This window comes from Pleurodeles waltl, chromosome 4_2 (assembly GCF_031143425.1).
Source record: "Pleurodeles waltl isolate 20211129_DDA chromosome 4_2, aPleWal1.hap1.20221129, whole genome shotgun sequence".
Classification (NCBI taxonomy): domain Eukaryota; kingdom Metazoa; phylum Chordata; class Amphibia; order Caudata; family Salamandridae; genus Pleurodeles; species Pleurodeles waltl.
Window position 1 is genome coordinate 287,379,012 of NC_090443.1, and position 26,531 is coordinate 287,405,542.

General features: G+C 43.5%; 1 protein-coding gene across 3 annotated transcripts; it reads left to right on the forward strand.

The window, feature by feature from the left end:
• Window positions 1-916: 916 nt before the first annotated feature.
• On the forward strand, window positions 917-23,240 carry CEBPG (CCAAT enhancer binding protein gamma). Of its 3 annotated transcripts, none has more exons than XM_069231170.1 (2): window positions 917-1,121; window positions 21,626-23,240. In XM_069231170.1, the coding sequence occupies exon 2, from the start codon at window positions 21,726-21,728 to the stop codon at window positions 22,221-22,223; it is 498 nt and encodes a 165-aa protein (XP_069087271.1). In that variant the 5' UTR covers window positions 917-1,121; window positions 21,626-21,725; the 3' UTR covers window positions 22,224-23,240. The 3 variants fall into 3 exon arrangements, with proteins under 3 accessions (XP_069087271.1, XP_069087272.1, XP_069087270.1); XM_069231171.1 differs by having other exon boundaries at window positions 920-1,029; XM_069231169.1 differs by having other exon boundaries at window positions 939-1,203.
• The last annotated feature ends 3,291 nt before the right edge of the window (window positions 23,241-26,531 follow it).

Genomic DNA, 26,531 nt, shown 5'->3' on the forward strand with positions numbered 1-26,531 from the left:
GACTACAACTAACAGAAAGAATGTCACTGTTAACTAAACTCTGGTAAACCTCGCCAGTAATCTCCCCTCTCCCTAAGCACTCTCTGTAGCCTTCCCTCGGCTACTTGTACCCCACTCTACACCCCATGCTATAGTTCCTTATATAGCATCATGCTACAACAGAATATTCTATCCAACTTGCAATGTCAATTCTTTTGATTGTTCTGTATTCTCAAATTGCATGTTATCTCAAAAAGCCTCCTCTATATTTGTAAAAAAAAAATGGATTAAAAATTGACCTGGATTTAAAATTTGTGATTAACCTCTCTGATTACCCTCCATCTTATGCATATCTAGTTGTCCCTGAAAGTAGATTACTCGATGTCGCATATCTGTATGCATACTATTATATTTCTGCAAAGTGCCTACACTGCAACTCAGATATAAGAACTCCCTTCGTTGAAACTAAATTACTGCATCCTAAGAACACCTAATCTCTTCTCGCCTATCTATTAATTCCACCGTCTGTATAAACGTCTGTACACTTGTGAACACCTCGAAAGCAACTCAACGCTTTGTCAGGGATAGTAAGGGCTACATAAACAACACCTCACTAATGAACACTTCTATGCCTATTAATGTGTGCCTATTCTATGCCTATTAATTTAATGTGCCACAGACAATTGGAGTAAATGCACAGACTGGCTTCATTGAAGGCACATACCTAACCCCAATAACAACCAACCAGTAACCACTGGATTTACCACTAGCCTAACCTTGGATTCCGGAGTATCGTAGTAGTTTAGTTAGCTACCTGCTGAAAACGCTCCGAGTATATCCTATACGATTCTACTTTACAGAATCCAGCTTCCGGATCCATTGCGGGTTTTCCCTCCATCTGTCTGCGCAGGCGCAGGGGGAGCGGTACAGCAGGGACAGTGCACAGGCGCACTGCGAGTAGTGTGACCGAGACAGTGCTGGGGCTCGGGTCGGTTACCTTTACTCCATGGGACTAGCACCGGGGACCCGGCTTGGGATATCGCACTTCAGGTACCGACCCAGAGCTGTCTCCTCCAGCCGTGTGCTTCTTCGCAGCCAGAACACCTGTGTCGCGGAGGTCGGCGGGGCTCGGAGTGCTGGCAGTGAGCATCGAGTGTCGTGGGAGGAGGGCGGCTGGGCTCACTTCTGTTCTGCTTCAGTTGTTATGATCGAAGACTTCTTTGGGTACAGTACTAACTTGTTGCAACTATAATCTGATTTTTTTTTTTTTTTTTTGCTCTGTCGTGTGCCATAGTTCCGCTCTCTCTCCCTTCTGGCTTCTTCAGTCTGACCCACTTGCACACCTGCCTTGGTTCTGTTCTGCCTCAGCGGTACTCCGCCTTGGTTCCGGTATCGCACAGTCGTGGTTCACCTCTCTCCTGGCTGCATTCAGTTTCTGTTCTGGCTGTCTCCTAGCTGTGTCTCTCCTGGTTCTACTCTGGCTCTATATTTCCTGCACTCGGTGTCAGCGATCCCTTTAGTCCCTCTTAGACTAACAACTAGGCGTGACTCCCAGAGCTGGACAACAGTTCTAAAGTAGTAGAGATGCAGGCAGTCCGTGGGGTTTGGGAGTTTAACGCAAAGCTACAGATGCCAGTCTTGTAAAATTCTAAGTTAAGTTTATTTTCTCACCAGACAGCGGACTAGATAAACACATGAAGCAAAACAGCCCAGAGCTTCATGCGCGGCGACGTCAGTTCTCACACTAGCACAGTAGAGTGTAGGTGGGCCTGGCATCTTGCTGAGGGCTATGAATAGGGTACTGCGCTTGGCGGTACTGAGACTTAGTCTGTCTTTTCTACTTTGGTTTTAGTCCATCAAATAGTGTTTCCAGCCCTGAGATACAAAGGCATATAAAATGGACATCTCAAATGTCTTTCTATGGGCAGCACAACTTAGCCCCAATGGCTTCACCCACAGATTTTCTCAAGTGAACTATTGTATTTTTTTTATCCCCGTGCAACAATCAATCCAAAAAATAAAGTTTTGTTATAGTGCTGATAATCCAGTTCCTGACAACTTATTGGTGACAGGTGTTCTTGTACACCAAACAGTGGAGAAAAGGAGCCCATAAATATGTACATACATAGGATGTATCTACCATTATTATAAAGGCCTGCAAAAGAAAAATTGTTCAAAATTGTCACCCTTGACAGGATAAATCCGTTATGCAGTCTGTATGTGATCGAAAAAATAAAATCATAAATATGGGCACTTCATAATTGTTATGTCATATCAGTGGCTTCCACAAATCATCAGTCGACTGTTGGAGTGCGATAACAAAAGACATTTAAGTCCTATGAGAAAATCTGTGGGTGAAACTATTAAAGGTTCCTTCTGCACCCAGACAGGTTTTGAGGGGTCTATTAAATGTGACTTTGCTTCAAAAAACATCCTGGGCTGTGATCTCTTTCACTTGAGGGGTTACAATGCATGAAGAAATAACAGCCAAAAGGGCTGCTAGTAATAGGATAGTAATAGTAACTTTATCACACTGTATAAATAGAGTACACTTTGTAGGACATTTCTTCCACTAAATGATTGTGTGTAGCAATAGTGCTGAGTTAGGCGCGTCAGACATCCTGCTCAGAGTTGGCACCATGGAGGTGTGCAAGGCGGCCCAGGCACCTCAGAGCACGGATTTGTGACTTGTAAGTGGCTGTCCCAGTGTTGGTTTGGGGGCACGTTCACTGAGGTTTTACACCTATCTCAGGGGTTACTGGCACTTTAGTGCCATCACAGTACAAGCCACGTCTATGAATCCCGTTTAGGAGTGAAGTGTTCCACTTCTCCTAGAGGCCTTCCGAGTTAGGCCGGATGCTTCTAAATCAGATACCTACAGTGTCCTCGAGATGGCCCGCATCTCGGGCTTTAGTTCCTACTAGTACTTGGCTCACCATGGGCTGACACATGATGGGCGAGAGGGGATGAGCGCATACCAGCATCCTCACTGGAGCAGGCTGACATGTCTGAGAAATAACAACTCTGTATTCTCTTGCTGTGTCCATTGAAGAGATGAAGGTTCTGGCCAGCAGTTGAACATACGTCTTTGAGGCAGATTTAATCGAGAATGAATCATTTCAATCAGTTTTAAAGACAACCACATCCGGCTAGATCCGGACACACACAGTCTCCCAGTGTCAGGCTCTTATAACCCATCGTTGGCTCTGGTATCATGCAGAATATGAATACTGCATACTGCCTGCGATGGTTACAGCTCGTGTGAAATGTATAACCAAACATAAGGTAAAACGAGGGATGACAAGCTTTTTTAAAATGTCAGAAAAAAATGACAGTTGGGGTAAGAAATAGGCAGGGTTAGGTAGGGGCAGGATTTAGAACTAGCTTTTTATAGGTAACGTTTCAGTGAAAGCAGTCTGTTCAGCATCCGTGTGGGCTTTTAAAAAAAACACTACTGCGTAGGTATCCTGTCACAAAAATAACTTCAAGTGGGTCAGACTATTTTAATGCATTTGTTTGACACTACTCACACTTTAAACCCTCCTCTACGATGGAATAATAAAGCTTTATAAACTAGGCACAGCATGCTCATAAAGTAGGGTTAGGTGAAGGGTTACATTGTAGTGTTGTTTAAGTGCAAAGGGTACATTTAGGGAATCGTGTGGAGATTAAGTTTAGCAGCAGACTTATGAATGTTTTCCATTTTTTCCAGTTGGATTATATGTTTACGTAGTAAAAAATGTAATTTACGTACTACCTTTTCCCTCAGACTTTTAGCTTAAATTCCTGTGTGAGCCGTTAGACAAATCAAACACACTTACATGGCTTTTCTGAGGCCCTTCTGGTTTTGAATGGGCAGACCAGGCAGTTGCAATCCTGTTTTTTTGATGTGGGACCGGGTATCTGTATCATTCCAACCTTTACCTTATTGTGCAAATTTCTGTTGACAGCCTTCCCAGCCCTGTAAGGCCAGGCACAGAGGAGCCCTCACATGTCTAAAGTAAAGGACCTCAGAGAGTCTTAACACTCCTGTGGTACATCACGGTAGGTAAATCTCAGCCGATGGAGTTAGCTCTGTCGACCTTCCAACTCCAGCATCTGTAATTCGGTTTGTCTTGGGGTGAAAATTAGTACTAAAAGAACCGGCTACCCTCCAAGCAAGCGAGGGGCTGTGCGATATTCGGATGTGGCTAATTATTGGCCTATTCCTAATGCTTCTTTTCCCACTAAACTGCTAACACAGTTTTTGTAGAAGCTCAGGGTATTCTGTATACCCTCCAGGCAGGCGTCTCGACTGGAAGCGGGCAGAGAATCAATTCAAATGGACCTTGGTGGCGCGAAAAAGGCAGCTGTGTATGAGCGCACACTTCGGCAGCAGGTGTGCAAGCTCACAATGTGAGTTGTTCTTAGCCTACCCATGCTGCTTGTTAAGCATGTCTATGGCTCTGTAGTTTTGAAGCCTACAATGCCACGTACCAGGGCTTTGGAGCCCTAGAAAACCATGCAGCTCTTGAAGGGAGGTCAGGTAGTAAGGCAAGCCAGGGCTATGCCACATGAGACCACTGTAGACATAGAAGAAACGGAGAAACTGTTGGTGAGTTGGCTGGTATTGCTTTGCTGTATGAATTTGCTGCTGAGCCATTAGCTCCGGCAGAACAAGTCAGTAAGTGCATTAGGGTTTGTTCTGGTTTTCAGCTTCCCCCTTGTTTTTGTTTGCTTCCAATGTTGATATTTGCTTTTGGAACAACAATTGTGGCTTAGCTCAGGCGCTTTGAAACAGAACTTGTTGTAGGTTTGAAGCTCTAAGCTATAGATGGTAAAATATCCTCTGTTGGTGCAAAATAGGGCACCTGTGACATGAATGCTTATTGAAGTTAGGAATATAAATTCAGGAAAGGAGTTCGGATAAAGACCCAAGCCATCATGGACGCGTTAGATACAGAATAAAAAAAAAAAAACTAAAAAAAAAAAAACTTTTATCTCCCAGGGGCCAGTCATCCAGGCATAGAAAAAAAATCCCTGAACTCTTCTTGAAGGGACCTGTGGATATTAGAAAAGAACTTCTGAAAGAATTACTCCCCTCTTGTGACATTCTATGTTTCAGAAAGGGTAACATTAAAACCTAATCCAATTATGAAAAGGCAAACTGAAAAGTCATCAATCTGTCAGCCTGAAGGTAATCCAATTAATGCACAGTGTTCAGTGCTCAGAGCAGCATCAGGATTGGCTGGGAGCGCCCAACCAGGGTACTCCCAGGCAGACTGGGACCCTGTGCAGGCTCCCTCCAGCCCAGCAACTGTGTTGCTGGGCTAGAGAGAGCCCTGTGCGCATGTGTGTTTGGCCGGCCCAACACGGCCGGCCAAACACACATGCGCTCTGAGGTGGAGTGCTGAGTATTCTCCTTAGTGCATGTTACAAAGTTCATTGTCGTCTTTGTGGAAAAGGTTTGCAGCTGCTGTTGCTGGCGGGGCCAATGCTCCTCCACCCTTATGGAGGAGCTGCCCCTGATTGTATCCATAATAACAGTAGATCGTAAGACCCTCTCGCCTTCCATCCCTTGGCCCTATGACAACAATAGCCTCTCAATACGGCTGCCAACTCTCAGGAATGAGCCCCTCTCAAACATTCATCTACTGCCTCCATTTCACCTTCGGAGAAAAAACTGAAAATGTTGGTGGAGGAGCAAAAGAAGGAAACTGTCATACTCAAAGAGGAGTGACTCTAAACGACATCATCATACCAGGCCATCCTTTCAACCAACTACACTGAGCTGCGAGTAAACTGAAAACGCAGGCCGTTCTAACCTAGTTGTCTACCTATAAGAAGCTTCTAGCTCCTAAACCAGTTATAGACACCAGTTGAAAAGTTTCAAGCTCATGCCCTCGAGCTCTTACTAACACAACTGGTACAGAGCCTGCTGGCAACATTTTAAAAACTACACTGTTAACTGAGAAAAGCATAAATTATAGCAATTCCATCATCTCACACCCAAACCGAAACAGCAAAAAGGTACAGGAAGAAGTAGGTCTTTTAATGAGCAAGTCCCAATTTTCCAGTCTACTTGCAATTCCTGAAATCCTGAGCCTTGAAATACCGTAAAATTTAAAAGGTGATTGACACTCCTTGAAGGCAAGAAAGTAAGGGATCAAATCAATGAACGCTGAAATATAGTTACTACAAATGTCACTGTCCTAAGTCTTGGTAATAAACCCTGCTTGGCTGGTGAGGATGGGTCAGATATAGTGAAGTGTTTACACTTGAAAAGGTTTAAAAGATTCTGGATTCATGAATGAACATCAGCGAAGGACTGCATCACCATGAGGTGTGAAGAGTGTTACAGAAGGTAAGTAACTTATTATTTCTGGTAGCGACGCTATTCGTTTTTGTGAATTCAACACAGGCACACACTCACAGGACAGCAGACACACAGTTCAGTATGGTATCACCAGTTACACATCACATTAGAGATGCAAAGATACTCATTCTTATGAAATGACTGTTCACCATAAACGGTAGCCATTCTATCTAGCTGCAGATTCCTCCCCTTTTTGAAATTTTCCAGGCCTTAGATGGGATCCAGAAACATTTCAGAAGTACCTCTGCATGGAGGTAGGCTGCACTGACGCTGTTCCACTCTAGAAATGACGTGCAGGGCCTACATAAGCACCATTCCAGCGTGCTGAGTACAGTTGCATTCAAGAGTGCCAGCACCCTGAGACCCAACACATTGTTGTGACCAGTGTGCAGATTCCTAGACTTAACAGATACAGTCCAACGCACAGAACGCAGACGATGGGAGATGGGACAATGGGAAGACGATGAGGAATCTGCAGCTAGGTACAGTATCCACCAGAAATAGTGTTATTAAAGGTAAGTAACTTGTTCTTCTGATAGACTTATAGCCACATAGTCCTCAACCTTTGAATAAATACCAAAGCAACAGCTAAATGGAGGTGGATGTACTCCAACCCAAAAGTCATGCAGGACTGAACAAGAAAAATTCCCCTCTTGGCAAACCAAACTATCCAGACAATAGTGCTGTATGGAGGGACACCCACATAACTACCCAGCAAATGTCTAGGACAGGGACTTCATGTGCTAGTGCAGTGGTAGCAGCCTTTGGCCATGGTAGAATAAGCATGCAGTCCTTCTGACTGTTTTTCAGTCAGCGCATAGCAAATCTTAATGCAGAGCACAATCCAGCAGGAGATGGTTCTTTTCTCCACAGCTTTGCCTTTTTTCGCTCTAGAGTACCCCACAAAAATCTGATCATCGTCTTGATGTTCTTTGGTACCATCTATGTAGAAAATGCAGTGCTCTCTTAAGGCCCAAGTGATGGAGCCTCTCCTCCTCCTTATATGGGCGAGGCAGAGCACAGACCACCAGCAGAGTGATGCTTTGATCGACGTGAAGGACATCACAACTTTTGGCAAGAAGGATGCCCTAGTCCCCAGACCCAGTTTGGCTGGGGGAAAAGGTGTTGTACGGCGGGTGGACACAGAGAGCTAGAAGCTCACTCACATGTTGTGCAATATGATGGTGACAAGAAATACTGTCTTAAGGGTGAGGAGCCATCCGTAACTGCGGTGGAACAGCTCAAATGGAGTGCACATTAAATATATATGAGGCCTAAGTTAAGGTCCAACTGTTGCATTACAAAGGGAGAAGGAGGAATTAAATATTGTAAACCTTTCAAAAAGTTCATAATAACATAAACAGACAAACAGAGGGCAGTGATCCAGCAACCTCAAAAAGGCTGAAAGGTACCCTTTTAAATATGTCCAGGGCAAGGACTTGCACAACTAAGGACAAAAAAAACAACAAAACTGCAGGTTTCGTTGCCTGGAAGGGGTCTATCTGTAGAGTGCCGCACCAAGACACAAATTTGTCCCAATGACAGGCGTAAACAACTTTTGCTGAGGTACGCTTGGCTGCCAATAATGACATCAACCACTTCCGGAGGAAGTGCCAAGCAGAAAGAGCAACCAGGGCCCTCCGAGGTAATAGTTTCAAGAAGGAAAAGCTTGCAGAATGGTTTTTAATCCTTATAGATGAAAGATCGAATACAAATCAAGAGATATCAACGTCCATATGTTGAGATATCAACGTCCATATATTAAAAAAAAATATGTAAATTCGGTAACGGCCTAATCCTTAGGAATGAAAGATCGAATACATATACAGAGATGTTAACGTCCATATATTGTACAAATATAAGAGAACACGGTAACAGCCAACACGTGTTTCGTCCAAAGGACTTCTTCAAGGCTCGAGGACAGAAGTAGGATTATCTCAAATGTTTCCGTTAGTACTCCGAATGAGGATTCTAATGTACTACACGTCTTGCTGTCTCTAGATTCCCGGATCCTGGGGAAGTACGGACTGGGTCCATATAGGCTCTTTTCATAGTGTATCCCCTACACCACGGATACACTTCACAGGCTACTCCATCTACTTTATATAAACATTTTCCTGGGAGATATGGAGCTCCATCTTTACTTTGATGGAGGACTCATGTTTCACCCATGACCAAAGACAGGAGGTCAGAGCCAAACAGTATGGGGATAACCCTGCAAAAAGGACCATTCCCAAAAATGTGCATTATTTAAAAACATCTATGCACAATGCAGAGTGACTTAAACTCAATTCTTTACTTATAGGATGAGTCAAGGTATTTGTCACACATTTGTCATTTGTTGGCTAGAACCTTTTCAAGACAAACACAGACCACTGGGTTGTGAATATGTTGAAGCCAGCGCTATGCTCTTTTAAAAAGATCCAAACATATTAGATTACAGTAATCTAGCCATGATTGGGCAAAAGCGGTCATGATCAGACCTCTGTGAGACAGTCAGGAAAGGAAATACTTTCCTTTGTAAACTCGGAGGGGAATACAACTGTTGCTGGAGACCAGAGAGACTGGGTTCCTCAAAGAATCACAGGCAGTTTGCATGCCTAAATTCCTCAAAGTCGTGACATGTGAAGAACAGGCACTCGGAAGCTAGACCAAAAAGTGCTATTCCGAGCATTTGAAATGTTAGACGTGAGAAGAATATTGTTCTTGGCTGGATTTTACTTATAGTAATTGTTTCTCATTCACCATTTCTCTTTCGTAATGCGGATGTCAATTTCTGAGCAGAAAATGTGGACTACTAAACCTCAAGATCTCGTCCGGAGGCCAGAGAGGGAGCCCCCTTTAAACGAATGTTCAATAGGATCTACATATCGTCTGAATACACGAAGAATGAAACATCCCGCCCATGCTATGAGCTAGTGACGTCATGCATAGGATGTACAAAAGCAGTGGATAGGCAGACTCCAGTTAAGACAATCCCACAGGCGTTTCCCTCATGAAATGCTACAGCCTAGGGAATGGTTCTGTGCCCTCCATGCTCTTAAACCTGGGCCTGTAGGTAGCTACCCAAAATGTGCAGTCACTCTGTCTGTAAGATACTATTACGAGGAAGACCACTGCATTCACAAGACTTTATACATAGAATCCCTACCATGTCACCTCCTTCCTTCTCTCTTTTCTAATCGCTTGGCTCTAAACCTTTCACTCAATACCATACGTGTTTGGACCTCACCAACCCCCTCAGCTCCTTGAGACCCCTACGGGTGAGTAGTTGTGCTCTATAAATTATGATTGATTGATTGAATCAGCCAGCTAGGCAACGGAGAGTATGTTCTATGTGTTGAAAAGCGGTTCATTTCATATCACACTAACATAAGTTACCCAATCCTCAGCAGCTCGTGAAGGGCTATCCTTCATACTTTGATTTAACTGATCTCCCAAGAAGCCCATACAGCCCCCGCTCCCACTCCCTTATCTGCTGTGGACACATAAGTAAATATATTTGTGGAAAGGCTACATGAGAGGTCTTAATAAACACTGAGGATGTAGTCACTGACTCTAAGGGGCACTCTCTGGCCTGCTATAGTATCTCTTGCACTGCTAAAGAGCTATATAAAAAGCCAAGATAACATTTGCGTATCCTTGGTTTCCCGCTATAAAACACTAAAGAATTATTTATCAGAAGCACCACTGTCCATCATAAAAATATATATATATATATTCCCGTTGCAGAACTAGACTCTTGGATTCGCTCTGTAAAATTAAATCTCAGTGCCAACATGCCCTTACTGGGTGAAAAATGCTCCATAAATCCTTATTACATAGCTTAAGGTTAGGTAGGCTTCGGTGTTACTGGGCTACGTACTGTAGAGCAGGAGTAGTTGGAAAGCTTTCCTGTGTTAAGACCTTCACTTTAGTGTTGGCTTTCCTGGATGGATCTCTGAATTCTTCGTCTAGAAATTTCATAACATACTCTACCATCAAGATGAGAGGTTTCAAACTGATCTACAGAACCAAGATAGAAACATGCAGACAAGTATCCACCACCTCGTCTAAAATAAAGAAATAAACATGCAGACAAGTATCCACCACCTCGTCTAAAATAAAGAAATGAACGGGTTCTGATCGTGATGAGTTTGTGCTGTCCATCCTTGCCCTCAAGGAAACACTTGGGGCTTGGCAGTCCTTGGTCAGCCATTGGTACTAGTTGCTAAATGCAGAATGCTGTCCCCTTTGATCTCAATGACTGCAATAATCTCTTTAAGCACAATGTCTCACACTTAAGGCACTGTGTATTCACCTACTAAGTACCCAGGTTCCTCAAGTAGTAAAACTGTGAAAAACAAGGGGACTCCAAACTTCAAATGACTTTATATAATATCTATATAAACACAGTCCATTTGAACTGTACATTGGCTATTTATTCAGTGGAAAAGAAAGGACCGGAAAAATAAAAAAACTTTACATTTATTTATATGTACAGAAGGAGTTGCAAGACTTTGTAGTCCATCGTTTTGGCTCCTGCAGTTAAATAGTGGTTGGCGACTAGCTGTTTAAGAGATATGAGTCCCTAAATTTTGAAACCGTAGATGCCTGTGGTGAGGCTAGCACATTTCCGGCCCGAGTCTCCGTGTTTGAACTTTGCCTATAGAGACCAGAAGAAGCAGAAACTGTTTTCTGTTGATGATGCTTCCTTGTCACTGATCTTTGAACTACTGAACCCTATAATTGTGAATTTGGACCAGCACCCAAAATCATTTTTCAGTGGGTGGCAATCCCAGTTCACCTTTGGATGGTGAGTTCTTGGTTATCTAAACCATTTATGTACTTTGTCAACTTTATGGCAGTGTAACCACTAAGTTGTCCTCTTCCACTCAGGGCCACTGGAAAAGTTAGACAAGGGGCAGGCATATCATAGCTTATTTGGTATATTGTGATACAGTATAGCACTTTTGTTCTACACCATAGGTACCTGCTATGTACTTAAAGCTCTTGCTTCAGTATCTGTGGGCAAAGGGCGATGTATTACATGGATCCCTCATGGGGCCGTTTGCATTGCACCTCCCTGGCAGGCCGCATTCATCGATGTCACCCTGGGCAGAGACTAATCAGCAGCTATACTCTTCACCGCAGGAGTGTGAAAAGGCTACCTCTTTGGGAAACAACATGGCACCTTCCTGCTGGGCTTCCGAACGAATCGTGGATGCAACTGCCTTGTGGCTCTCTGCCAACATAATGTGTGGCTACTGGAACACACTTTTCTAACTTCAGTGGGTGTTCTACATCTCTTGTATGCTCTTTCATACACAGACCTGGATAAACTTACCATTAGATGTAAGTCAGCATTAGTTAATCTTTTAACCCCCTCTAACTGTAGGGAGGAGACTATAATCAGCATTCCTTGCTGGGAAACCCTCTCGCATCCCAACACTGCTTAGGTTCGTGTCCCCCTCACAAGGCAACAACCCATATAGAGGTTTTGAAAGATTTGGGGCAGTGGTTCGTATAGTGGTCGGGCTGCCATCATTTAAAAAGAGGACAAGGTTTACAGCGAAGTTGAACTCTTAGTGATGAGCTCTTGTTTGATCCCATACTTAATCTCCAAAAAAGGCTGAGTAGTGCCTGAAATTAATTTGCAAAAGTGGACATATGGCTGTGAAGGTTTAAGGTGCTGCCTTAGCCACTGCACTCGGAAACTTTGACGGGGTCTCGGAGTAGTACTGAGTGGAAGACCAGCCCGCTATTGCATGAGTCCTGGCAGCCATTTTGTTGCAACAAAACTTAAATTAGTCAGCCCAGGGTGAGATTCTTGAGGGGGAAAGGGATCTGGACGTGAGGTAGTGGTTTCCGGAGTGAAGAGGAAGAGATCACACATTTCAAGGGAAGCAAGAATTTCAGTAGAAAAGGTGGGATAGGACGAGATGGAAGCCTGTTGAGGAGCAGGGGGATCTAGAGCAATGCACTGCTCTTTGGTTCTTTTTGCTGGGCCCAGCATGAGGCAGCGAAGCAGACTCATTAGGAGACGCACAGGAATAATCGTTCTCGACCAGCCAGAAGAGCTGTTGATATAGTAAAGCATCCAAGCATATTTGGGAATGTTATAAATGGTGTCAACACTGAGGCCTCTATTGGCCTCAACCTCTGTCTGACACATTATGCCTTGTCTGAATTCGCTGGTGCGAGTCACCTATTGCCCAAGGAAGTTTTCAAAGCTCCTACACTTAATGATCATTTTTGTCCCTCTGGATCTCTACTGATGGAAGGACTGTGAGCTTGTTTCAGAATATGGCTATGAAATCTGTGTTCTGAGTGGGTTTTCACGTCATTTTCGCTCCTTGGGGAGTCTTGGGAAATTGCAGAGATTTTGATAGGAAGATATATTTACCCGATCTGACAAGTGCACGATTTGAGTGGCAGTCAGACGTTGAAATAATTACGACACGTTCTTTGAAACAGGTTGTCTGTTCAGCTCTTGACATCCAGGAATAAATCAGTTGTGGGAAACACGCAGAGACACCAGAGGCAGGAAGGTGGAGAGGACCATCTAGGCGAACTAAGTCTGAAAATGGCATTGAAGAAAAGACTAGCTGTTCCCCTTCACAAAAGGGGATTTGCTGGCCTGCCCTAAACACCTACAGAAAAAGTGGATAAAAGCCTTTGCGGAACACTTAACGCAAAACAAAGACTCATGTGATAAGTGCATTCACAGAGGTTTCTTAACATATATGTATATGTAAGAAGAGGGTGTATTTGATGAAACAAAGAAGTTAACGCCATTAAATTATACAACACCAAACTAAATAGAGAGAATTTACGCTGAGATGTAGGTCCTGTGAATGTGACCTATTCCACATTCTGTGGTTATGCCCATGACGGACAAGTTGCTGGGAAGGAGAATGGCACCTCCTACACAATACCAGTGACTACTCTTTCACACCAACCACCAAACAGGCAATTGCATGACACGGGCGACTCAGAACAGACAACCTCATTCTGGTGATGAATAACTACAGCCTTATGTACTGTAAAAATATGTATTCTGAGACACTGGTTTGCAGCAGACCCATCAAGGTAATCAGTTGCTCTAGAGGTCTTCCTTGTTTCTTTTATGATTACACAATGTGGCGTGGAAGGATAGACGTATACACCACCCGAATAATTTATTTTCCACACTTGCCATATCACTCTAATCTGCCAACCCCCCCCCCCCACGGAGGGAGGGGCTGTTAGCTGCTGAGCTAACACCCAATTTTAATTCTATTTCATCATCACTTCTTAAAGATGCAGATTCATGTACTGAACCAGTAACACACTCACTAATAACCACTATGGGAATGAGGTTCATAACAACTCACTTGAAAAGAATAGAAATCGCTCTGGTTAGTGCTACCAATGTTATTACAGATGCACGTTGGTTAGTTCAACTTCTAGGATATATACTCATTTCAACATTATATATTATTGTTATTTTCCTTATACAGTTGTGAGAGGCATGGAAAAGACTACTGTGAAAAGTAAAACAAAATGTCCTTGTCAGGTTACTGACATAACTGGAAATGTCAGAATAAAAAGAGTAAGACAGAGGAAGTCAATGCCATTGATGGGTGAAGAGATGAGAGATCTCAAAATCAGATGTGATGGACTTGAAGACCACTTGTGTCACAACATCAAGCTAAGGATTGTGAATGAGGTAGCCCAAGGCGAAGACATTCAAGAATTGTGTGCCGCATTCTTTAAGTGGATGCTACAAAAGGAGTATTGATTTCGGTTTGGGATTGTCATGGCTCATGTGATGGGCAGGCCCGAGTACAGGTGTGTTCCAGCCCTAGAGACATTCCTGTGAAGCTCACTTCCTTGACAGTGAAAGACAGGATTTTGAGGGACGCCAGAAAACAAGGGATCCAAGGTGGAGAGATCCTGTTTTACATCATTTATCGATAAACACTTTTTAACACTAGACAAGAAATGCAAGACCTCATGACAAGTTAACAAGCAACAGTTTAAATATCACTGGGCAGTCCATTTCACAATGTTTTTTCAACTGGATTCCAAACACTACACTATTTGCACACTGGAGGATAAAGGGATTCTAGGCCTTGAAATTCATGGAGGTCAAAGTGACTATAGAGCGAGCCCCCCTAAAGCAAGAGAAATGCTTGCTGGAAATGGCAAAAGAACACCACTGTGTCCCTTAAGTGAAAACAAATTATGCCATAGAGATACAATGAGGTCTGTTTGATATCCAAATGGGCAATGTTATGCATTTATTAAGTCAGAGTAAAGAACATTGCAGTGGGAAAACAAGCACCAGATAGGCCATAAAAGCTCAGGCACTCGGGCATTACTCTTGTGACATATATGAAATACAGTGGTGAAGTCACAGACTCTAAGTACCCATGCTCATGTCAAAAACTGAACAGTTACACCAATTTGAGTCAACTGTACTGTAGTACCTTGACACGCGAGTAATGCCTTATTGCCTAAGCTTTTATGGCCTGCCTGGTGCTTGTTTTCCCTTGCAAACATCTGCTGGGTAAGTGCATACTCATTTGTTAAAACATATTTCTTTTCTCCAGGGGAAAATATTTCGCCCCTACAGAAACCCCTTTTGCCACCACCACTCTTTCTGACTCTGCGCTTGTCATGATTAACTTAAAAACACCTCTTCTAGGAAGGAATTTGAGAGGAGTTAGTTTGAGAGTGAACAGGAAACTCAACAGGGCATTCCAACCGTGAAACTACCACCTCCCACTTGTCTCAAGCTCCTGTGAGTGGATTTGTTCACACACAAAAGCCCTCATGGGTTTGCACAAGTGAGCAAAAACGTACACATCTAAATAGCTTTGACAGTCGGCACTATGACATTTTGTCCAGTTTAAAAATCTGAACACACCGTCACTGATATTGTGCTGAGTATATGCTCACAAGTACAGCAACCACAGAAACTAAGGCACGGTAAGAAGTGAGTTCACAAAAAATAACGCATGGTCTAGTTTAGAAGGTCAGAGTTAACTGTCTCAATTTTCTACTGTTGGCAACCTAGACAGTGCCCCACAAGTATAATTTGGGTTCACTTTAAGTAGCTGAGAACACAAATGAATGCTTACAAGTAAATTTACCAGAGGAATTCACAAGACATTTGAACAGAAACAACAGTAAGAAAGAAAGCAGAGGTACAATTAAGAAAATTATATATCCTGAACTGTGCTATAATGAGAATTCTGGCAAGATGAAAGTACTGGCAAATGTAAAGCCCTACTGTGACCAGAAAGCAGGCTTAAACCGGCCCATTCATAAGAACCACCTCTGCTTATTCAAAGCCTGTGAATATTCAAATATCTGGCACAAATAGAGGCATTGGCATGTTCTGGGTCCAATACAAGCAGAAAGGTGAAATAATCATAGCCTTCTTAAAATTCAAACCTTGACTCAATATGAGCCCTGGCATATTCAGAGAAGCTATTATTAGCGATGCCCTAATCTGTCAACTCACTACATGGCACTAAACTGGACAAGCTATCATTTCCACACATGGATGAGAAATCGTAGAAGAACTACAGGGGAAACAGGGATGAACTACATGTTTGGTGGCTGTCCCATAATACTAACTTTGGTAAGATCGTCATGTTAAAATTGTGTTTCCCGTTGGCCCCTGATCTGGGTGTAGCAGTGCTGGGGTTGAGAGCTACACTCACTAATAATGGTTGGGCACTGATTAGCAGCACGTTTTTGACAGCAAAACAGGAGATTGTCGTACACTGAATCCTGGTTCTCCCACAATTTGTGATTGAACCCTGAGGCTCTGGAATTTCCTGGCAATGGGCATACGTTCAGACTAAGTCAGGGATGTATACAATATCTCCAGTGTGATCTGGAAACCATTGCTGAACTATATGAGAATTATGTTGGAAGCTATTAATTCATTTGAAATTTGTTGCTACAATTTTTCATTTCTAGTTTGATCATTTTTTATATTATTGTTAAGCCAAACCAGTTTGGGAAGTGTTATGAGATTTGGGTTCCACCTTTTAGCCAAGTTGCTGTCTAAGTGGGAATCAGTATGTAGGAGGAACTGGAAGATCTGACTTGCTAATAGGTTATGTACTGTATTGCTTTTCTCCACTAGGTTGTTTCTTCTCTGTTTCTTGAAGCTTGTAAACATGTTAGGGTAAACAAATGAGGTGTGGTGGCAGCACCCATCCAGGATTGATACTCACCCGACCCCTCATGCCTTCAGTGGACTGAGGTTCCTTAACACGACTGTGTGTCAATCAAAAGGTGGACGACAGGCTGCTTCTGTCCCTTCTCCCTGCCTGGGTCATGAGGAGTTCCTACCTGTATCCTACTTTTGCTTTTCCCGCTAGTGTGAGGCAACCTGCCTTATGTGCCAGATCAGTTGTGTTGTTGTCACGTCACTCTTCTTTACCGGCTCCGTAATTGGCCAGTGCAGCCGAAGTGTGATTTAATATGCTTGCTGTGGTACAGGGATCAAGCACAGATTAATTCAAGGTAATTTGTGCATGTCCTCTGCTCATGCTCACGACGTGATTAAAGTACTATTTCATGCACCTCTCACTTCCCCTCCCTGCCTCTCCCTCAATAGTGCTTGTGTGCATTTTACATCTTTTGCCCACACTTTTCATACTTGCTTGTTTTGTATAGTTATGACTACTGCGGGTGGTGTTACATTATGCAGTGACAGACAGTAGTAATTACATTAGGATGATATGGTGTGTACCTTAGCTGAGTACAACTGTATAGCAGAAATCTTTCAAACCAAATCGTTTCTAGGCGCTGGCGATAGTTGCTAGTATTACCCATCTCGATGGTGCTCTTGTTTTTGACAGCAGAAGAAAGAATCTTAGTTGTAGCCTCCAGGCTACTGACAGATCTCTGCAGCAGGCACTCATGCACCGAGCTACCTTAACCAATGTTCTTGTTTATGATCATTGAAGGCGTGTCCCTTTCTTGTGCAGGTCAGAATTTGTCAATGCTCTGCAGAGGTTTCTTGGTTGTCACACAAGACGTTGCACCGATTCTTTCAGTTATAAGGAAATTGATTTTGAGCTCTCTCATAGCACGTATCACAATCTGAACTGCCTCTTGCCCCTTATAGGATAGGCCTTACCCCAACTCTTGAAACTGCATGCCACAAGATATACGTAGGACTCTGCAGTAGGTGCGCAATATACTAACTACTTAATCAGATAGTTCATACGAACCCTTGCAAACCCTTTAAACGTATATCTCGAGACCACGGCCTAAACTCACAAATCTCTTTCTGCGCTAAATTAGTTTCCCGAAGTTTTGATTGCTACTCAGCAGAACAAGGCAGATCAACTATTTATGGAAAAAAAAGTGACACTCCTGCCCCACCCAAAGACTTTCTAATTGTAAAGGCTGCCACAATGCAACGTTTCAGTTCTTTAGTATCGCTATGTGTACAGCTGGTTTCAGCATTAGGTCAGGTTGCGCATCACCCTTACTGCACGGTGAGTACATCTCAGAACAGTATGTGCTGCAGACCCTCTCACAATGGCTTTACTTGTAGGCAGTGAGGATCAAATGTGCATTTTGCCAACAAACTGCAACTAGTCTGTACCCAGAGGAAATGTTTCTTGAAATATTCTGACAAAACTGCCACCCAGTCACACGTTTGTTAAAGTCAAGGTTCCTATAGTTATCAGAGTATAACCTTAACTCCCTTGAGAAATCAACGATTACTGCCTTGCAGATTCCATGTCGCAGGTGCTTTACAGAGGACAACTTCTGGGGCTATACTCGCAAGGGCGGACTTGCTGAAATCTTATCTCCATGTCGGGAATTAGCTCCTTGTAACTCGGTTTTCATTCAGGTCCACTGTTTGAGTTGAAATGACAAATCAGCGTAGCATAGACTATACCTGAGTATTTGTTAACCATAAAGTTATGACCAGCAAGTTATTACCTTTGTTGTAGATGATGCACTCTAGAGATGGAAAGCTCCGCTCTAATGTGACATGCAGAAGCGTAGCTAGGGCTAGGGCAGCAGTTGCAGTGGTGCCAAGGGGTGTTATGGGCCTACTGCACCTCAGCTGTTCCTTGGTTTTAAAACTCAACAGGTTAGCAAGAGAGGCCCAATTTCTGAGCTTGCAGTAGGGCCCCAGTACCACTTTATATGCCCACACCACCAGCGACAGCTCAGAAAGCACGCACCCAAGATGCCAGCCAGCTGGTTGAAAGTTAAAATAAAAAATGCTATGATGCTGCCAACTGCTGTACAACATAGAAAAATGACAAAGCCAACAGAGCTTGTATAGGCGAGCCATATTGGCTTTGGTAATCTTTTTTTTTGTGTTATCTTTCTTGCCTGCGCCCTCCCACCCATCATCCAGTTGTCTTCCTTGCCTATTCCCTCCTGTTGAGTGTCCGGCCCTCCACCTGACAGAAAAATACAAATTTCTGTTAAGCAGCTGGCTGTGGCATAGTGTGTTTCCTCATACTTTACCTTTAGCCATGCTACAAGCCTGCTGTACAACATGGCTTAAAGTCACTGGCAAAGCAAATGGTGCTCACATAGACGAGACCTATTGGCTTTGTCAATACTTGTTTTAAAAATGTTGCAAAACTCAAGTGCAATCCTTACCCTATCAGGGCCACCCAACTGGATCGTCTGGTAGGAGAGGTATTGTTTTTCCTGGGTCAAATCGCCTCCAATCATTGTAGGACACCACAGACCCCTATGAAATGGTGTCGTTTTATCTGCATACAGATAGATATAGCTGTCTGCAAGAGTGACAAAAACTGACTGGCTCACATCCACCCTAAGGGGATCACTTTGGTGAGTATGCAAGAGTCCGCTAACGGCTCTTGAGGAACTTGTTCTTCAGATGACAAGGATCCTAACAAGCAAGGGAACAGTGCTAACTTTGTTTTTCTCCTAAATAGAATTGTGAATTAGTATGACTGTTTATGGATACGAGTGAACCAAAGTATGACCGAAGTGGAATCACCGACAGTTCGTAATCCTGTGATTTAAGATAATCTGAAGTAATACTTGGTTATTCTTGACTCTCATTGACACTGTTATTACAGTTCTGATGAATGTGCCTCACCTTTTTTTAGGCATTTGGGTTAATAACTAAACATGGAAATACAGTGACTAAATAAGATATTGGGTTTACACCTTAAATCTACTGTTTTAAATCACCTTTTAGGCAGAAACTAATAAAATGATGGTAGCCTAACCTTATACATTTTTGATATTTTAATATGGGCTAACAGTAAATGTGTCAAAAGAGAAAGAAACACGCTAAAACGTGAGGGTGGTGAATAGGATATGAGGATGATAACTAGTGCATTGACAGGACCTCACATGGATCACAAACTTTGTAGGAGTGCTGGTTGGAAATCCTGTCAGGCCATGTCCCCGATGTTAGATGGAGAACCCTATGATGAAGCATGCCTCACTACCTGAGTTATGGGTTTACGGCCTTTACTTTGGTGGAAAATTCGTGGCTTTATCTGTGTCTCAGCATTGTCTGACCTGGGAGGTAGCTTTCTGAAGTGAAGGGAGCGGATATGAAAGGTTCTTTCTTGTGGTAATTTCTAGTTCTAGTAACATTAACAGGCATAATAATAATATTAATATTAAATGCATATAGGGTTCTGGGTGCCACTTGGTAGTTCACATTAACACCACCATGTGAAAAGGAGGCTTAATAGATTAAAAGAAGTCCAAGTATAAACAATAGCTAGACCCACAGTTTGCAAATCATTTACATATTTACGAAATAACAAATGCATGGAGTTGATATTCGATAATCTTTTATTTTTAAATCTGATCGTGATTCATCCACTTTCAAGAAAAAAGCATCAGACACTCGACATGTTTAGTCTGTTCTCTGGCCTTTGAAGGCTAAAATGCCCTATTCAGGAATTGGAATTGATTAATTAGAAGAAAAAATTATACAAATCCCAAATTGTAGATGGTCATTGCTTTTCTTATTTCATAAATATATGAATTTGAGACTGTGTGCATCTTGCTTGAGGTAACATGACATTGACATCCATCTCAGCTGTCTGCTTTTGATTCAGTAGCTTTCTCCCCATGTCTTGTAATTGTCCCACCCATGAGCATTTTTGTCTCAGTTGTTTGATTGGATGAATGGTGTCCTTCCACTGCTGACTTGATGGGACTCTTTTTAGGTCTGGCATTAAGCACAACCTTTTGATTTTACTAAAATTATATACACAATATACACACTTCTAGGGTGCTTCCAGTGAGCCCTGCTGATTCATTGGTCTGTTTGTTATCATTCACATTTTGCTTCCATCCACAACAACATACACCATTGGACAGTTGACGAACCCACTTCAGGCATTGACCAACTTCACTGGGAGTGACAGCATTCTGCTCTTTCACAGGGAGGTCATCCTCAAAGTAATTCCCTTAATTTCCAATGACTATTATGGTTACTATGTACTTGTGCCTTATTACATCTGTTGCAAGTTGAACTAACTATTTTTGCTTTTAGCCACTTTATTTCTTTTTGTTGGGGAGCTGCTGTGCCCTACTCAATGTAAGATATTTCACAAAAAACATGAGAAAACCAGTACGGACAAAGTCGAAAGTCTGGCAGACAATGTCCGACCTATTGGATATGCCAGTGCTTGTTTTGCTCTGCATTTAGTACTCCAAGGGAGGGGATGTGTTTGCTTCTCCTTCATCCTTGTTTCTGTGCCTCTCCCTTCATGCTCTTTTCAGTCACTTCCCTTCCAGCTCTCCCTGATTCTCACCTCCCTTTTCGCTCTTCTATTAAATAGATTTATTAACGCGTGCTACCTAGCTGCCTTTTCTCTATATTTGCACTTGTGTGCAGTTTTTATGTTAATTTACCTAGGACTTCTGCCCTGTTCAAAGAGGAAATAAAAAACTGACTCTATGCATGCATCAGGAGTCACAATTGATAGCCATTGTGAAATGGAATCTCTTAAAAAAAAAAAAAGAAAAAGCAATACAAAATTGGCAGCCGCATGTGGATGTCATGATGCGCGTACACATATGCAATCAGCAGAAAAAAACAGCCTTAGCAAAACCAATAGCTTTACCTTAAAGAAAGGTCTGCTGGCTTTGTCAATGCTTATTTGTGTGGAGATCTACTTAAGTGGGAACATAAATGAGCGTGCAGGCAGGGCTTTATCATGGCCCTCTCAACATTATTAAACAATGCATGGTGCCCCCTCTTTCTCTGATATATGAATGCTTTGTTCCTTGATAGACACTAACATGTTTCCTCTCTCTTCCTTGCAGTCTAAATCCAACATATAAAGGGTGTCTTGCCCACTGAAATCAATCCCGTTTCCCAGGAGGCCCAGACTGCCACAATTGGGTAGCAGGAGAGCTGGCTCCGATGAGCAAGGCACCGCTAGCCCACGGCGCCCCTGAACAGAACGGGCTGGGTGTCCTACACGGGCCCCCTGGCCTGGTCCAACAGGCCCCTCAGCTGGTGCCTGTCAGTCCTGGAGGGATGGGGGGTGGTGGCTGCAGCAGCAGTAGCAGTGGAGGGGGCAGCGGTGGCGGAAAGGCCCAGGCACCAAGCAAGCAATGTAAGAAAGGTGGCCGCATGGACCGGGCCAGTGACGAGTATCGCCAGCGGCGTGAGCGCAACAACATGGCTGTGAAGAAAAGCCGTTTAAAAAGCAAGCAGAAGGCCCAGGACACCCTGCAGCGGGTAACCCAGCTCAAAGAGGAGAATGAACGCCTTGAAGCCAAGATAAAGCTGTTGACCAAGGAGCTCAGTGTCCTAAAGGACCTCTTCTTGGAGCATGCTCACAACTTAGCTGACAATGTGCCACCTGCAGGAGTGGAGGAGACCCCACCACCTAACCCAGAGAGCGCCGGTCAGTAGCCAATGTTCTCGACCACAGGATATTTTAGGCAGTCTTGGCCCCTTGGATACTCTTCACTCCGAGCACCTTCTAGGTACATGGGCCCTCAAAATCTTTTGAAGGATGCGTACCACTGTGGATTCACTTCACTCCAGGGAGCATGTATAGACAGAGATATCTTCAAAAGAAGCACTCATAAACCTCCAGGTAGTACCACAATTCCTTGGGGTAGCAATGTGTACATCAGATGTAACCACATGTCCGAAGGAGCCTACCACACAGCATCAACAACTGAAAAGTCACCTAGCCAATCCATCAGAAATTAATACTAGTCCACAGCAACATCAATTTAACTTTCAAAAACCTCATTGTAGCACTGCAGTGCCTCATGACCCCAGTGTTGTCTCTACAGCAGTATATCTCCGAAGGAGTTTGCAACACAACGTCAATTAAACATTTTCTCGGAAACCTCCACAAAGAACCATGATTTCTCAGGGTCTAATCTGGAGCTATAAATTGCAGAACCATCCCCGGCATAGCAATGCTTCAAATCTGCCTACATGCCAACACTTAACTTCTGAAGCTGTAATGATAAATCCTATCCAACTTTCTCAATAGTGCAAATATCCAAAAACTCCACATAGCAACATCAAAAAAGACATTCTGCTTACCTTAAGAAGATGTAACAATGGATCTCCAAAGGAGCCCACTGCAGAACAATACCTTTTGAAACTTCATCTGAGTGAATCTTGATTAGGAACCTCATTGAAGTACGTAAACTTCTAAAAAGACGCTTTTGTTGCCTTCTCATCTGCCAAGTGCCGGCTGGACAATTTTGTGAGATGCCAGCAGAGACGTTTTCTGCCCATGGGGTGTTTAGGAGGGAGGTGTCTCGGAAGAGAATGAAAAATTGCATATGTGGGACTTTTTAAAAGTTGCTTTATTTTTTTAAGGTTGATTTTATTTTCTAAATAACAGTGACACACTGAGAATTTGATTCACACAGGAAAGAAAAATAAAACGGAAAGAAAAATGAATCAGGTTTTGCTGTGGATGAAATTAAATTGTGTGCGTGTTGTCTGATTGTGATCCGTAAAGTGGGGCAGCCTTAAATAAATCAGGATTAAGTTGCATTTTTTATGATTTCCTTGTATACCTTGGGATTTACTTTGCATGGCTTGGGTCCACATGACGTGCATTGGTATTAGCTTGCTTGACTTGAGTTTGTATTTAAACCAGAACTGTGTTGTGCAAATTTGGGATTGTTTTGCAAGGTTTTTTTTCTTGCATGCGTGCTTTGGGGTTGCATTGCATTGTGGCGTGTGTTTCCAACATTTTATGTAGAAGTGTCCTTACAAAGCAGCAAGAAAGGTTTGAGTATATTTTGAAATGTGCTGGATAGCCTAGAAGAGTCATGAATTGCTGTTTGTTTGGTTCTGCTGGGGTGTAATGTTGCCCACTGCTTTGTTTCAGGTGGCTGTTAAAATTTCATAGGGTATCTCCCATTTATGTAGTCTTGATGCCATTTTACGTGCATGCAGGTGTGGATGTATGTGATTAGAAGTACCTCTGTGAGGTGGGAAATGCTTAGCCAGCTAGATGACGTGCTTGGGGCAGTATTGTACATATGACTGTGCTTAATGTTTTTCTGTTGGAGGTTGGGTGAGCAGTGCTGAGGGGGACGTGACAGCCTTTTTATATCAAAGATGTGTTTTACGTATGTGAAGAACAAGTTACTTACCTTTTCTGGTGGATGCAGTAGCTACCTGTGGATTCCTCACCTTAGGAATTTTCCCAATGCACCAGCATTCGATGGAAATTTTCTTCCTAGCTCTTCACGTCGATGAGGACATCACAATTGCACGGCTCCGCACGCAACTCCATCTGACGTCATTGTGGCAATAAGAAGTCCTCGCTGGTGTGCTGACGTCAGTTTCACCATTTTTTACGTGCCTTCCAGGAGAACAGGTGAATACCAACTTCACAAGAACAATATATACCAATACAAATGACAATATATGTTTATATAAAAACACCAAAAACGTATATACATTTATATGAAACAGCGAGGCGGGTGGGACTGTGAGGAATCCACAGGTAGCTACTGTATCCACCAGAAAAAGCATTGCCGAAGGTAAGTAACTTGTTCTTCTGATGGATACAACTACCTGTGGATTCCTCACCTTATGAATAGAATTCCAAAGCAGTCCTGCACTCGGAGGTGGGTGCCTGACCTGTCAAACCAAGAAATCCTGCAAAACAGAATGCACAAAATGTCCATCCCTCCTAACTTCCAAGTCTAAGCAATAATGCTTTGCGAAAGTGTGGAGGGAAGCCCAAGTTGCAGCCTTACAAATTTCAGCAACTGGGACACCTCTAGCCAAGGCCAAAGTAGCAGACTTAGCCCTGGTGGAATGGGCCTTAATACCTTCCGGAGGAACCTTCTTTGCCAGTGGATAACAAATATTCATGCAAAGAATGACCCACCTGGAAAAGGGTTCTTTTGTGGATGGCCTTGCCCCCTCATCTTGCCAACATATCCAACGAAGAGTTGATCATCAACTCGAAAGTCTCTTGTCCTCTCAATGTAGAAACTCAGAGCCCTTTTTGGATCCAAGCGATTAAGTCTTTCCTCCCCCTTTGATGGATGAGGAGGAGGGTAAAAAGATGAGTGTTATAGACTGACCCATATGAAAGGGAGTGACCACTTTAGGAAGGAAAGCCACCTTGGTTCCCAGCACCACCTTGTCAGCGTAAAAGGTTGTAAAAGGAGGTTTCACACTAAGAGCCTGAAGCTCACTCACACGCCTAGCTGACGTGATAGCCGTTAAGAAAACTGTTTTTAAAACTAAAAGCCTCAACGGGCAAGAATGCATAGGCTCAAACTGTGAACCCATCAAGAAAGTCAGATTCAAATCAAATCCTACAGAAGCATGACAAACGGAGTGGGAGGAAACTTGTTAGTCAAACCTTTCAGGAATCTAATAACTATAGGGGACTTAAATAAGGAAGGCTGATCAGGAAGGCACAGAAAGGCCGACAGCGCTGATAAATAACCCTTCACAGTCGCAACAGCACATCCCTTCTTTGCCAAGGAAATTGCAAAAAGGGCCTTTAAGGTATCAATTTGTGTCTCTACACCAAGCAACAGATTTTGCCCATCTGTTAGCATAGACAGTCTTGGTGGAGTGTCGCCTGGCCGATAAGGTAACATCCACCACTTCTGGAGGGAGAAAAAAGGAACTCAGATTGCCACGTTCAATCTCCAGGCATATAGGTGGAGGCTTTGGAAGTGGGGGTGCAGAACCTGCCCCTGAGACTGCCAGAGGAGGTCTGCCCTGTGAGGGAGACAGAGCTGGTGGTACAGCAAGAGTTGGAGAAGGTCTGTGTACCACACCCTTCTTGGCCAAAACAGGGCTATTACAATGACTTGAGCCTGATCTTGGCGAATCTTCCTCAGAACCCGAGGAATCAAGGGTATGGGGGGAAACGCGTAAAGCAACTGGTCGCACCAAGACATCTGAAACATGTCCCTCAACGCTCACTGCCCCGGATACTGGAGGCTGCAGAACAACAGGCAGTGTGCGTTCTCTTGAGTGGCAAACAGATCTATCTGTGGAAATCCCCACATTTGGAAGATGTGAAGAACCAGGTCTGGATGGAGATGCCACTCGTGATCGGCTGAGAAATGCCGACTGATCTGTCCTCACGTACGTTGAGAACTCTGGCCAGATGGTTTGCAACTATGCAAATCCGATGGTCTTGCGCCCAGGACCAGAGCCTCTCTGCAGAAAAGATACAACCCTAACCCCTCCTCTCCCCCCCCCTGGTGATGTACCACATCGGAGTAGTGTTGTCTGTCGAGACTTGTACTGACTGACTGTGAATGGACGGGAGGAAGGCCTTGGCAGTCAGACGGATTGCCCACAGTTCTAACAGATTGATGTGAAACATCTGTTCTACTGGAAACCAAAGGCCTTTGATCTCCAGGTCCCCCAGAAGAGCTCCCCACCGTAGAATGGAAGCATCCATTATGACCGTGGCCACCAGAGGTGTGAGGCAAAACGGCCTTCCTTGGGAAAGGTTGCCGTCCACAGCCCTCCATCGTAGATCCGCTGCAGCATCTATGGAGATCGTTATCAACTCCTTCAGATCCTCTTTGTGTTAAAACCACTGCTAGCCGAGGCACCACTGGAGAGCCCTCATGTGCCAACATGCATGAGTGACCAACAGAATGCAAGAAGCGAACAGACCGAGCAGACGTAGGACCTTGACTGGAACACCACTCCCTTTTGAAACATTGAAATCAATGCCTGAATGTCCTGAAT

Coding starts and splice junctions, on each gene's coding strand:
- CEBPG (XM_069231170.1), top strand. CDS start 21,726: ATGAGCAAGGCACCGCTAGCCCACGGCGCCCCTGAACAGAACGGGCTG.